A 12,759-nucleotide genomic window follows, 5' to 3' on the forward strand; every position below is an offset into this window, starting at 1 on the left:
CGCTTCCGGCTCTTTTCTCTTCGTCTTTACCGTCGTCGTGCCCCTCGCCCGGCCGTACCCGTTCGCGCCGCGACGACCGTCGTACCACGCCGGATGACGAATGACGAGTGAGTGCTAACCGTGGGGGATACCGCGGAGCCCGATCGCTTTGGTCTCACCGCCTCAATCCCCGACGCCTCGTGGTGGTGGGTGCTAGTGATAGTGGTACGCTGATGCAGGCCGACCACGCTGCTCCGCGAGAGCGCGATTGTGTGTGAGTGTATGTGTGTGGGCGCGCGGACGCGCCTTCCCTCCCATCCTTATACCCCCGCCGGTGTACACCTTGACGAACAGCCTGGCTAATCGCGTCCTGGCCCGCTTAGTCACCGACGGTTCGTCCTCGGGGTCCTCTTCGCGCGATCCCGTCGGAACGCGAACGAACGTTGAGAGAGGGTCGCGGGGTGATCGACCGGCAGGCGACGACGCTTCGTGTGTTTCCGACGTGCACTTATCCAAATTTCACCCTGCGCGCGAAGCGCGGAAGTAGAAACGGAAATCCGTAAAACGACCAGGAATAAAGGGACGAACGCGCGTCATCTCCGTGCCTCCAAACAGTTGATCTATTGAGCTATCGATCGAACTCGCGAGACGTCCTCGTCCGACACACGCTGCAATACGATTTACATGACGGCTTCATACGTGCCACGGTGACGTGGTTGATGATCGATGACGACGCGAGTCACGGAGTACTCACGTGGTCGACTTTCCCTCGTTCCACCGCACGCGTGTATTTACGATTAAGTTCACTCGGACTGTCGGCGAAACGGCGCGGAGTTTTCCAAGGGCTGGTAAACGGCGACCGCGGTCGATCGCTTATATAGCAGGTAGTACCATGACACTCGGCAGCCGCCGACATTCAGAGTGAACTATGTGCAGGCACGGACTCCTTGACCTCTTAAAGTCAAGCGACGCGACACGAGAAGTATACCACGCGAGAAGTATGTGTAAACCGCTCTCGACGACGCGGCCGTGGGTAAGGCTCGCGAGCGACGGTATAACTCGAGGGGCTTAGCGATCAAAACCTTTTGCGATTTCGAGAGGCTCCGTTGTTCGGCTCGAAAAATACCATCGAATCCGTGGCCTTGTACGCGCTTCATCTCGTTGCTCGTTGTTCATCTGTCAAGACGCAACGACAAGCGCGTTGTAGTTTCCAACAAGCGGGATCGCTATAGAAACTTTAAAGTGCAGGAAGCAGCAGATTGCGAGCCGCCGAGAAGTCTCTCCGTCTCGCCATCCATCACACGAAAACGCTCTCTCTGCAGGCGTTTTCCGCTATTGGCTACCAATAATAAAGAGTGCACCGGATATTATCTACTTATCTGTAATCTCAGCAAGTCACCCTAGGATAGCGGAAACGCAAACCCGCGCGTTTAGTTTTAGCAGCCTAGTGCATCGATATATGAATCTACGAGGCTGCTGTCTTTTTTATTGTGCAGAACTCCAGGCTTCGGGGGTCGCGTGATTCTAAACGTCTCAAAAATAAGCACAATTGCCTGTATTCAAAAGGATGCTTTTGAATGCACACCACACGAGTGTTAATTGATAAAAGTGTGATCGAACGTGAAGTTTGAAAAAAGATGTCTCACACGAATTTTCGCTGGCGCTGCGGTAGAAGTTGAGCCGGCGTTCCGAAATAGCCTTAGATGCAATCGCAGTGATCGAAGCGTCGTACAAATCGACGAGATAGGAGAAGATAAATCGAGAGGACGGAATTGGCAACGCGATATATCGCGTAATCCCTAACGCTGCTCCAAAATCCTGCTGGTTGGTCGATCGATAACAGCGTGGCGAATATTGATCGGCGACAATCGAGCGCATCGAGGTGATCTAGCGATCTAGCATGAGGCCGGCGAAAGTAGTACAGGATCGAAAGGGATGATCGAGCAAAGGTCCCAATGACATCTCGGCGGGGCGGGAGCGAGGGGAATAAAAGTCCTCCCAGCCCTCCGAGCAGCGGTTCGGAGGACAATGGCTTCACGAACCGGCCTCGAGTGGCCGGGCTCTACGTGAAGAACTTGAGCAGAGAGGAGTTAGATGAGTTGGCCAAGGAGGGAATTTATGGGCCCACCGGGAATCCGAACGACCGGCCCAGAGACGGCGGAAGCCAAAGGAGTCTTGATATTCCGGCGAGCAGCAGGGACAGTCAGGATCATCTCAGAAGAGCGACTTCCAGAACGCCTCAGCCATCCCGAAGATCCGGCGTCGCGGCCCGACATCGAGAACCCGACGGCAGATTATCGGAGAGTTTAACACGGAAGGATCATCATGGCTCGCTCCCGATCGAAAGAAGTTGGCCGAAACGAATGGAGGATCGTCCCGGGCAGGCCTCGCCGGAGAGGTCCGTTCGAGGATCCTCCGAGTTTCCTACGGGCTGGAAAGAACCGTTCGTACGGTCCAGCGCTGACGCATCGCCCAGAGGAAGTGCAATCGACGTGCGGATCACGGGCGAAGATCCCAGGCTAGCGGCTGGGCCGCGCCGTTTCGGGGAAGCCACGAGACGCCCTGACGCACCCTCGTCACCCCGCATCACCTCGTCGACGGAAGGTCTCAGCGAGGATCGGCGGCAATCGCCGCCACCGTACGCGGATCCAAGTCCGCCTAAGTATACCGAGTACGAGGAACCGAGTTCGCGGACGTCAAAAATTTGTCCCATGGCGGAGACGAGAGTCTATCAAGCTGACGATAAGGAACGTCCGAGCTCACCGTTGTTGGAAGGGGACAAGGAGTATCCGCAGGCGATCGCCGAGTCGTCGGACTCGCGCGCCGACACTGACAAGGCGGACGGAATTACGAGTCCGTCGGGGACGGAAAAAATGACCTCACCGGAGTCGAAGAAGAGCGAATCCCCGCCAATGAAGAGGATCGGTTCCCGGACGCAGGATAGTACGAGGCTGCGACCACCGTTGGCCGGAACCGTCGGCACCTCCGCCGACTCCGGCACTGGCGATTCCGGAAGCGCGGAGATTCAGGCGGATGTCGTGACGCCGCAGGCAGCGTCGGGCGACGTTCTGGACGCCAGGGAGTCCAAGATCGAGGGTAAATCGTTCGGCGGTGCGAGGACCCCCAGCAACAAGAGTGGCAAGCAAACGGTTAAGCCGTTCACGAAGGAAAGCAGGTTGGAAAACAAGACTGTGCAATTAGTACGCGAATATGGTTTTCAACCGAAGAGGAAGATGTCGGTGGAGGATGGCGCGGTACTGCCAAACAAATTCGAACCGTTCCCGAACGATCTCTACGGCAGGCCGTTGGAAGAGATCGACAATTTCATTTACGACGAGGTAAGTTCAAATTTAACATAAAATTGTTTTAAATTTTTTATTCATAAAATTATTATTTTACACAAGGTAATGGAATATTTTAAAAATTCGATTTTTAGCAAATCTAAATATAAGTTGTAAAATGTATTTAAAAACTCAAAAGTTTTGTTAAAATATTTTTTATACATTTTACTATTTTGACGATTTTTGCTTAAAATCAAATTAAATATTAGCTTTGAGGGATATTTTATTCCTTTAACATTAAAGTGAATAATAATTTTTTTAAAAATACTCATAAATTTTTGCGTCTTATAACATATTTTAAAACAATCAAATTCGTTTTAAACAATCGTGGCATATCCGCTGTGAGTTATTTAATATTAATTCTTTTAGACTTTAGCAAAAATGTTTACACATTGAGCTCCAGCGAAACCAGAGCGCGACTTCAGTTAGGTATAACCATATTGCCAGCTTATCATAGCCATATCTTAAATTCACAAAGCCTCGGAGGGAAATGTTAAAGGACCACGCGACCAGGGGATCGTTATAACACGATGGCGCGATGCAATTTCAACGATCGCGTATTTCCAGTTTATATCGCCGAGTGTTGCCAGGAGGTCGAGAACGAATATCGGGCAAACGTGTGCGATTTTCGTTTCAGTAAATAAATTTCTCTGACCCGTAAAACGGGTGGGACAAAGGTGGCGGGAAAACGGTAGGTGACAGTAAAAAAAAGGAATACGAAAGAAGGGAGAGAATCTGCCGGGGATGTGTATGTATATACACGTGTGTGCGCAGAGCAGACGAAAGGGACTTAAAACAGAGGTGGCGAGAAGAGTTGCGAGTGAGACAAGAGTTCAAAAGTAGGGGATGAATGGTGAGAGATCTCGATGGTGAAATAAAAAAGTGGCGGAGAGAAAGAGAGAGGGGAGGGGGGGATCGTGTCGGAAAGAAGATATGAAGTAAGAGAGAAAACGAGAAAGAGAAACAAAGAGAAAACTCGGCGCGCGCGCGCGCGGGCAGGACGACGGAAAAGATTAGGCGAATTCGCGCGCGCGTGTATCCGTGCGCGCTGCACATCTATTTATATTAAAAATCGATCGAACCACGACTATTCGTGACCTGTTCTCAAGTAAGGAGCCCCCCTGTCGGATCTGCGGGAGATTATGTAGGTCACAACATGTCGGATTCCTTTATGTAATTGCGTTCCCGCTTCTAATTTCCTATCATTGCTATGACGCTTATTTATTGTGAAAAAAAGAATTTGGATCTATACAGTGTGTAGAACGTTCGGAATTCTGTCCGAACGACTTCCGGAGAAAGAGCTTTCGAGGATATTTTACATTCAGACTTTTCACCAGGCGCCAGTCGGCGAGAGCCTCACATTATTAAGATATTAGACACGGAATGTGAACGTTTAATGTGTCGGTATGCAATCTTTTGCATCAATTACATCTTAATTTCTCGATCAAGCTCAATTAAATAATAAAGATAACACGTGTACGTGTTACACTTTAATATTAATAACAAGTAATCTCTAAAAAGAGAAACCCGCATAAAGAGAATGGTACTTACCTCTCGTGCAATGTCCGTATTCGAGAATCCTTCGTCCTGTGTGCCGTTCTGGAATCCTGTAGTGACCTGAAACAAAGAGAATTGTTAGATGAAAATTACAGTTCCGCGTTTTCACGCAGAATTTAGTATAATGGACGACGCAATTTGCAAGTTCGTAGCTTAAAGGTTAAAAGATATATACGTCTTTTGGAGAAAAAGAATCTGGTTAATCGTATTTTTCGATTTATTCTTTTAAAATTCTTCAGCGAAGCGAGAATTACGGGAAAACAGGAAGAGAAACAAACCGTTATATTTTTCATCGCGATGTGAGCTGGAAAAGAGGAAACTTTTGCAATTTGTCTATCGAAATAACGTAAAAATCGTGTTAATGCAACTTCCATTACACGCCTGATCGTAAATTGTAATGGAGTGTACGCGCGCGAGCGTGCTAAATTTTATTTATGATGCTGAAGTAGCGGGTCAATAGCAGCGTCAACGTAGCCAGAAAGAAAAACCTCAAACTTCGTTAATCTCGTTAAACTACTCCCTTCATGTAAAGCGATATGAATATATACTATTAAATGTACGTTTTCTTTTCATTTTTCTTCCATAAAAATATTATGTCGATAGCGTGTTTTAATTTTCTCAACTGAAAATTAATTTTTTTAAGAAGAGTACTCTAAAGTTCTTTTCCTCCAGGTGATACAAATTCCTGTAGGAATACAATCAAGCAATGCTTGACCGGAAAGTTGATCCATTTTCCGTTTTTGTTTTATTATTCGTTAATAAAAGGAAACAGAACAAAATTTTACACAGAAAATTTATTTCTATTGACGAGATTTATCGATTAAAATACTTATCAATTGCTAAAAGAATTAAACAGAATGAATACAAATTCTCTTGTAAGGCCTTTCTAAAACGAGTGATACAATTTACATTCTTTGAATAAAATGGTTGAAAGAGACGTGTCATGAAATTAATATTTTAATTAATAAATAATGTTTCAATTTCCTTTTCTCTGTACAAGGCTATTGCGTATCGAACAAAGTTCTTTGAGAAAATTATAAAAATTTTTTTTATTAGAACACACGATAACTTCTCCGCGGAGAGATTCAATTACAAAGACAGTTGTTAAAAGATTTTCTCTTACAAACAGATAACATAGAGCATTGCAACATATAAGAATTACGTTAACATAATTTCAATAATATTATATGTATTTTACCGCTCGTAAATCATCTCGTAACGAATACGTTTGTACGCGTTTATCCACAATACTCTCGAGTTCAATACCGACCGTCAGCGTGGCTGGAGAAGAAAAACCTTGAAGCTTCAGTAAGCTCGTTAGGTTCTTTATGCAGGAGAGCAATGAATCTTTCTTGAACGACTGGCGAGTTGTTATTGCCCTCCTCTCACGCTCGCTTTTTCAAAATGAAAAGGAGCGAGCGTCGTCATATTTCTTTCGCGCTATCCCTGTCGCAGCCAGGGCAAAAACTCGCCTGGTCCACCGGGCGAGTTAATGTATCTTTAATATCGCGAAGCGCGCGCGCGAGAGAACGCGGAGAACGTTCGGCAAGAATGGAGAAAGCATTATTTATCGGATGCAACGCTTCGCTACCCTTAACGAGATATTGCGCCTTTCGGCATCGCAATCCTCGCGGCGAGGAAAATCCTATAGGTTTTCCTTTTTCCGGATCATCATTATCAGATTCCACCCCGACCGCTTCTTTATGATACGAGTATGCTAAACTAGTTTGTGGTAATTATGTTAATATCTTCGTCAGTATTTTCCGCTGTGATAACCGTTATATAGCGTTAAAACGCAAAAAAACGCACCTTACAGTTTTCACAATTGTGGAGAGATAATGTTGTTTTGCTGTTTTGTTGAGAACTGACGTTTTTCTCCGGAATTCGAATGTCTCTGTATTATTCATTACAGTTTGATTAATTATTCATTTTATTTACTTGCGATATTTGCAGTGATAGATTCTTGGACCACTGGACGAAATTCTCGGATGTTCTAAATAAATGTGCATTTCAAGTATTGACCGAGACGAATTTAAAATGGTTTAAATTACGAAAGAGAGAAACTTACACAGATTATCCAAGAAAAATAATCACAAAATTCTTATTCTTAAAGTGAGAGTAAGATAACTTGGGGTGGCATAAAATTAACCGCTTTCTAAAACCTCCACGACGTTTCAATTACGGTGCGTCTCTCCGAGGTAGGTAAAATTTTTCCACCTAAATATGGATGAGGATCTATTAATGCAATTGTCGCGGATCGTCGTCTCATGAAGAGAGAGAGAGAGAGAGAGAGAGAGAGAGAGAGAGAGAGAGAGAGGCGAGTTATTCTTCGTAAAGCCAAGCTTTCAATATCTCGTCTGAGCGCTTCGTAGGTGGATCACGTACACGATACTCGATCCATGACATTGTCATCGTCCGTCTACTGTGTAGGTAAGCAAATTGACAATTCGGCAAGAAAGAAATACGGAGGAGCGGGAGAGCAGATAAGAATATCGCCTCTTTCTGGAATCCAAGAACTCTACGTTTCAAAACAAACATGTAACCTACATTGTTACGCAGTCGGTTTCGTCTTATTATTAAATTATATGCGATATATATATATATATATTTAATATTTATTATATTCGCAAATTATATTTTTATATAAATTTTGGATTAACAAATCAAAATTAAAAATTTTATTTTTCTTATCTTTCATTTAGTAACGAAATGACAATTTTTAGAAAACCATTATTTCTATCTGTATATATTAATCGCTGTTATATAGTTAATTTTAATTATTATAAAGTTAATTTTAACAAACAATTAGTTAGCAGATTACTCACTTTCCAATTAGTTTCAGATAGACTTTGTTTAAATAAAGTATTATTTGGTGCTTATAGTTATGGAGACATTTAATGCCGCGACTTAAAAGCTGGTGTAAAACGAAGAAGTGATAAACGATAAAGTGACTTCGATTAAAAAGAAAAAATTAACTCGAAAATCGATTAGAATCCATAATAGTCACACTCGATAGTACACGATTTCTAGGTCAAGCTATATATCGCTGACAACTAAAAAGAGTGTGTTAAAATTATAAATGGTACTGATGAAGTCATGTAGCTTTTTTACTGTTCCTTTTTGAAAATTATCTCGCCCATTTCTTTTGGGCTTCATAACTTTAGAAATCGGAAATCTATTTCCACCGTCACCAATTCCGGTGCAACATAATTTTCATTAATTTCGTGCCGCTGGATTAATTATTTTCGCTTAATTATTCGACTCATCGCGTGATGAATAATTTCTATCCTAAAACAGAGCTCTCCGGCCAAATCCGATATATCCTTCAAATATAACACATCATGGCCAAAGAAGAAAAATAGAATATTGCAAAAATTTGAGAACAAAAATATGCATAGAAATAGCAATAGCTTTTTGCTTCTAACTCGATTTTTATTAATCCATTATTTAAATTGACCTTGCTAGATATAGAACAACCATTTTGCAATATTTTGAGAAAGAAGCATTTTAATATAATATATATAATAATTTATATAAATTAAAATTTTCTTTATAAAAGTTACTTTCTAGCAACGTTTTTACTTATCAAAATTTCTCAATTTTCAATGCTAAATTACCGCACGATTATATCTTAATTTCTATCAAAGTAAAGTCATGTGTCATGTAGAATTTTACTAAAAATCAAGAGAGATTTTGTTATTGCCATTATAAATATTGCCATTTATAAATTTATTACTTTTAGTTTATACAATGTCAGGCGTGATCTTTTCCGCTAATTGAAAAATCTAAATCTACATTTATCTCAAAAATTAAGATGTTTCTTTTATAAAAACGTGATTTTTTGTTTGTATATCAACACCGTTCATCGATCTCACGTGTTAGTGACCGTGGAGTTCCAAGCGAGGTACACCCGCGACGCAGAGCTGCGTAAAATATCGATGATAAGTAAAACATCAAGGCCATTCAAATCTACGAAAGCTACAGAAACCCCGTCGCCCGTTTGCCCCGTTGCTACATTTAATTTCCACGAGACACGTGATCACGCGAGCCCCTTGGAGTGAACCTCACCTAAAGCGACAGCGAAATTCGTACAAGTCCCATGACGGCATAGGTATTGTTGCCGAGGAAAAGTGGTTTGGTCATTTTACCTGTCCTCTTCCCTCACGTCCCTTCTCAAAAACGTGGCATATGAAAGGGAAATATACCGATCCTGACGAACGATAAGAAAACTCGAAGTCGTTCGTTAACCGAAGCGTTCGCTGATAGAGACTGAAAAGAATTTATCAAGTAGCCGAAAGAAAATTCCAAGTTCCTTGACGTCATATTCTTATACAGATAATTAGTTTATTAGCAATTTATTTGAGTTAACACAATCTATAATTATTTATAATTAAATAATAAATAATACATGATTCTATATTTATGATAAAAAAATGACTGAATAAACTAATTTTCAGAGCAACCATAAACTATTTCATATTTGAAGTTCTATTCTTCTCTCTCTTTCAATAGTTATGCATTCCAAAGTCGAGACGTTAATTAAATTTTTCGGAGTGATCCATAATTAAGAATGAAGCAAAAATTGGGATATATGTCACTGTATTTATCTCACTTAATTTCTCAATCGATAATGCACGTGAATAAGTTTGGAATGACTTTACAACTACTAATTTTACATACGCTACAACAGAAAGTATCATATTTATTTCACTGTGTAATAATTTCCCGGGGAAAATCAATAGAATTTTATGGCATGCTAAAGAGAAACGATAGGAATCTCTTTAATCTGGTTGAACCACGATAAAGTTAAACACGCTTCGGGTAATTTCTTTCTCCAGCGATAAACTATCGTTCATCATATTTCCGTTAATGTTAGATTCCAACCGCTTCAGCCGTATTTATCTCTGTCACAGATATTCTTTTCTTAGGATACAGTCGCGATCTATTCTCCAGACGTAACAATCCGCGGAATGAATATCGTCGGGTCGGACTCGGACAATTAAAGTAGGCCGCATTTCCGTTTAAATTAAAATTAATCGGCCGCAGTATGAACTTTGTTTCACATTGCGGTTAACTGTTCATGACACCTGACATTTGTGTGAGACTCGCCGTGTATAAGTGAGCGCCAAATATCCATTGCCTTGGAAAAAAAAGATTATTTTATTCTTTGAACACCATATTATTACATCGACCGATAACGTCATATTGTAACCGATTAAATCTAAGGCATTTTATGATTTATATATATATATATATATATACTTATATAAGGACATTCTTCATTATATTATACAAAATTTATTTTTTACTATATATCATAAATTATAGCTTAAAAATAATATGTAAAAATTAGTTATATTATTTTTTGGGCCATGCTCGCATATAGCACAATACTATTACCATTTTAATAACAAATTCTCCACGACAAAATTGGAGTTAATTCTTCTTTCAATAATTCTTATTAATTCTCTCTTCTTCTCTTAATAATTCTTTAGCGAGAATTTTCAGAGCGAATTTTAAATTATAAAAAATATACATATTTAACAGTGCAAACCAATAGGTACTCAAATTAAATTTCAAAAAGGCCGTGTCAGTTAATTTGGAACGTGAACTCTTCTTTGACAGAAAGAGAGCAATATTCGGGTTCTTACTGCTAAAAATGTTTAATACTAAAAATTGAACTGAAAAGAATCATATAAACTCTAAATTCGTCAATGTGCCGAGAAAAAGGGGGCAAGTCTATATATGTATAACTGCGCAAAATGAATTACAGCGGCGATATATAGATTCGTACTATTATTTCATAATTTATATTAAGATCGCGTTACGTTTTCCAGAAATCGATGGTACTCCCGAAGACATTTTAAGCTGTGTTTTAGCGCAGTGACACAGCCATAAAGAAGTTCGACATTCTCGCTGCAAAATGCGTCACCGATGATGCACAGAATTAGTAGCGGAATTTATCACTAGCGCGGCATCTGCACACGCGATACAAACTATCGATAACTTATCCGCATGCTACAACGGCAAAGTGTGTCATAGGAATATGCGGTTAACATGATAAAACGAAGTTGTAATTTCGTGGCATTTCCCAAGTACGCGAACATCGCATGAATGGCACTTCTCATAATTTTTATCGATGTAAAATCGGTCTAAAAATACTTATTTATCAGTAACCTAATTTCTAAAATTTTTGTTTTAAGTAAGTACATAACATTAGCGAGATTAAAAAAGAAGTGTTTCTTTCCGCTCCCCATGTTTCTATCTCATTTCTGTTATAAGAAAGAAAATCATAAAATTTGCTTGTTCAATTATAATACAATTCGAAAATTTGTTCATGCATATAGTAACATGTATATAGAATACTCGTTAAAGACCAGACTATTCATATATATATACATATATATATATATATATATATATATATATATATAAATGTGAGAGATAAATGTGAGTATATAAAAGTGAGTCTAGCGGAGTAGTATCTCTTGTCATGGTAAAGCAGTAGTAATGATGAATCTTATCCTTCATAAAAATATTGTGCGCTCGCGAAACGTGTTTCTAAACTCGGCGTTCTTTACGAGACAAGGGAAGAAAAGTTTCTTCGATTTGCTATTATTAATTTTATGAGCAACACGCATATACCTGTTTGCTAAGTTCCTTCAAGTTGACAACTGCAAAAGAGATATAATGTAGAATAAAAGCCATATAATCTCTTAACTGTCTACAGTATAATTTAGATTCATACATCCGTGTTCTCTATGTACATATGCGGTAATAGTTACGGCAAAGTTCATTAAAAAATTAAATAGAGACGAAACTTTTGTCCTGCACTTTCGCTTTTAGATGACGTGTTAATATAACAAGTCAGACGCCTTTAAATTTTCAATCGCCTGCAATTTAGAAGGGTTAACATAATTTCGTATTGTAAATGTCACATTTCTATCACTATACTATTTCTGAGAAAATTTTTTATATAAATGAATTTAAAAGATATTAAAAATATATATAAAAAACGTATTTTTTAAATCAATATTTAACACTGCATACAGCATTTTCCCGTATTTCTTGAATTTAAAATCATGTACCTATTAAAATATGAGAATTATAAATACTTAATGAAATAAATAATAAATCATAAACGTATATAAAATTTTATTCATTCTAAAAAAAATTTAATATATTTTTTTAAACAAATGTTCGAGATTTCTTACAAAAATTTTCCTAATTAAGAGATATAACTCATATTCCGAAATGGTTAATATTTACACGATTTATTTTGTCTGAAATAAATTTATGCGAGATCAGTTAAAACGTGAATATTTAAGACAGGTTAGTCAAAAAAAAAAAAAAGAAAAAATAAGGACAGCAGTAGAAGCATACGGAAAAGTATGGACTCCTTTCCTTTCTCCGCGAAAAGTAAAAAGGGGAGGAATACGGCAAGAACAGAAACTTCCATTCGTTCTTTTGTTCTTTTCTTTCTTCTCTCTCTCTCTCCGCCTGTTTTCCTCTCTTCGGAACGTATAATTCACCGCGTCGACGCGATAACAAAGATGCTGTAAGGAATAGTCCTCGCGTAAAATGGCGTTTAAAATATTGCCGTAAACTCCGAAAATCGAATTATTCGACCGCTCGCACAATCTATTATTTCTTCTCCTCGTAATCTTCATTATCCCAGTGCAAAACAACGTGGAAAGAATTAACGGTCGAAAGTCATTCGCAAAATATAGAAACTAATGTGATTAACAATAAATTTAATTTCGTTAGACTTGATGTTTTGAACAAGCGAATATCTCGAGAAAAATAAGTGATTGTAGGGCATATCCTCCATATTTGAGATCAGATAGAAATTACTTACGATAATTAAGATTATCAAATTAAT

The 12,759-nt window shown here is 39.6% G+C and overlaps 2 protein-coding genes across 3 annotated transcripts in view; one reads left to right on the forward strand and one right to left on the reverse strand.

Moving 5' to 3' along the window:
* LOC105448998 (tight junction protein ZO-1) overlaps window positions 1-12,759 on the reverse strand; it is a 67,703-nt gene that overhangs the window by 40,013 nt on the left and 14,931 nt on the right. For both annotated transcript variants that reach the window (XM_011687948.1, XM_011687947.1), the window contains exon 4: window positions 4,872-4,937. In XM_011687948.1, the coding sequence (XP_011686250.1) occupies window positions 4,872-4,937 (66 nt within the window). The remainder of the gene's footprint in view (window positions 1-4,871; window positions 4,938-12,759) is intronic.
* Window positions 301-12,759, forward strand: part of LOC105448996 (sodium channel protein 60E) — an 82,738-nt gene continuing 70,279 nt past the window's right edge. Inside the window, exon 1 of the mRNA XM_011687942.1 lies at window positions 301-3,317. Within this exon, the coding sequence (XP_011686244.1) occupies window positions 1,935-3,317 (1,383 nt within the window). The 5' untranslated portion in view covers window positions 301-1,934. The remainder of the gene's footprint in view (window positions 3,318-12,759) is intronic.

Source organism: Wasmannia auropunctata, unplaced genomic scaffold, assembly GCF_000956235.1.
Source record: "Wasmannia auropunctata unplaced genomic scaffold, wasmannia.A_1.0 LD336078.1, whole genome shotgun sequence".
Taxonomy (NCBI): domain Eukaryota; kingdom Metazoa; phylum Arthropoda; class Insecta; order Hymenoptera; family Formicidae; genus Wasmannia; species Wasmannia auropunctata.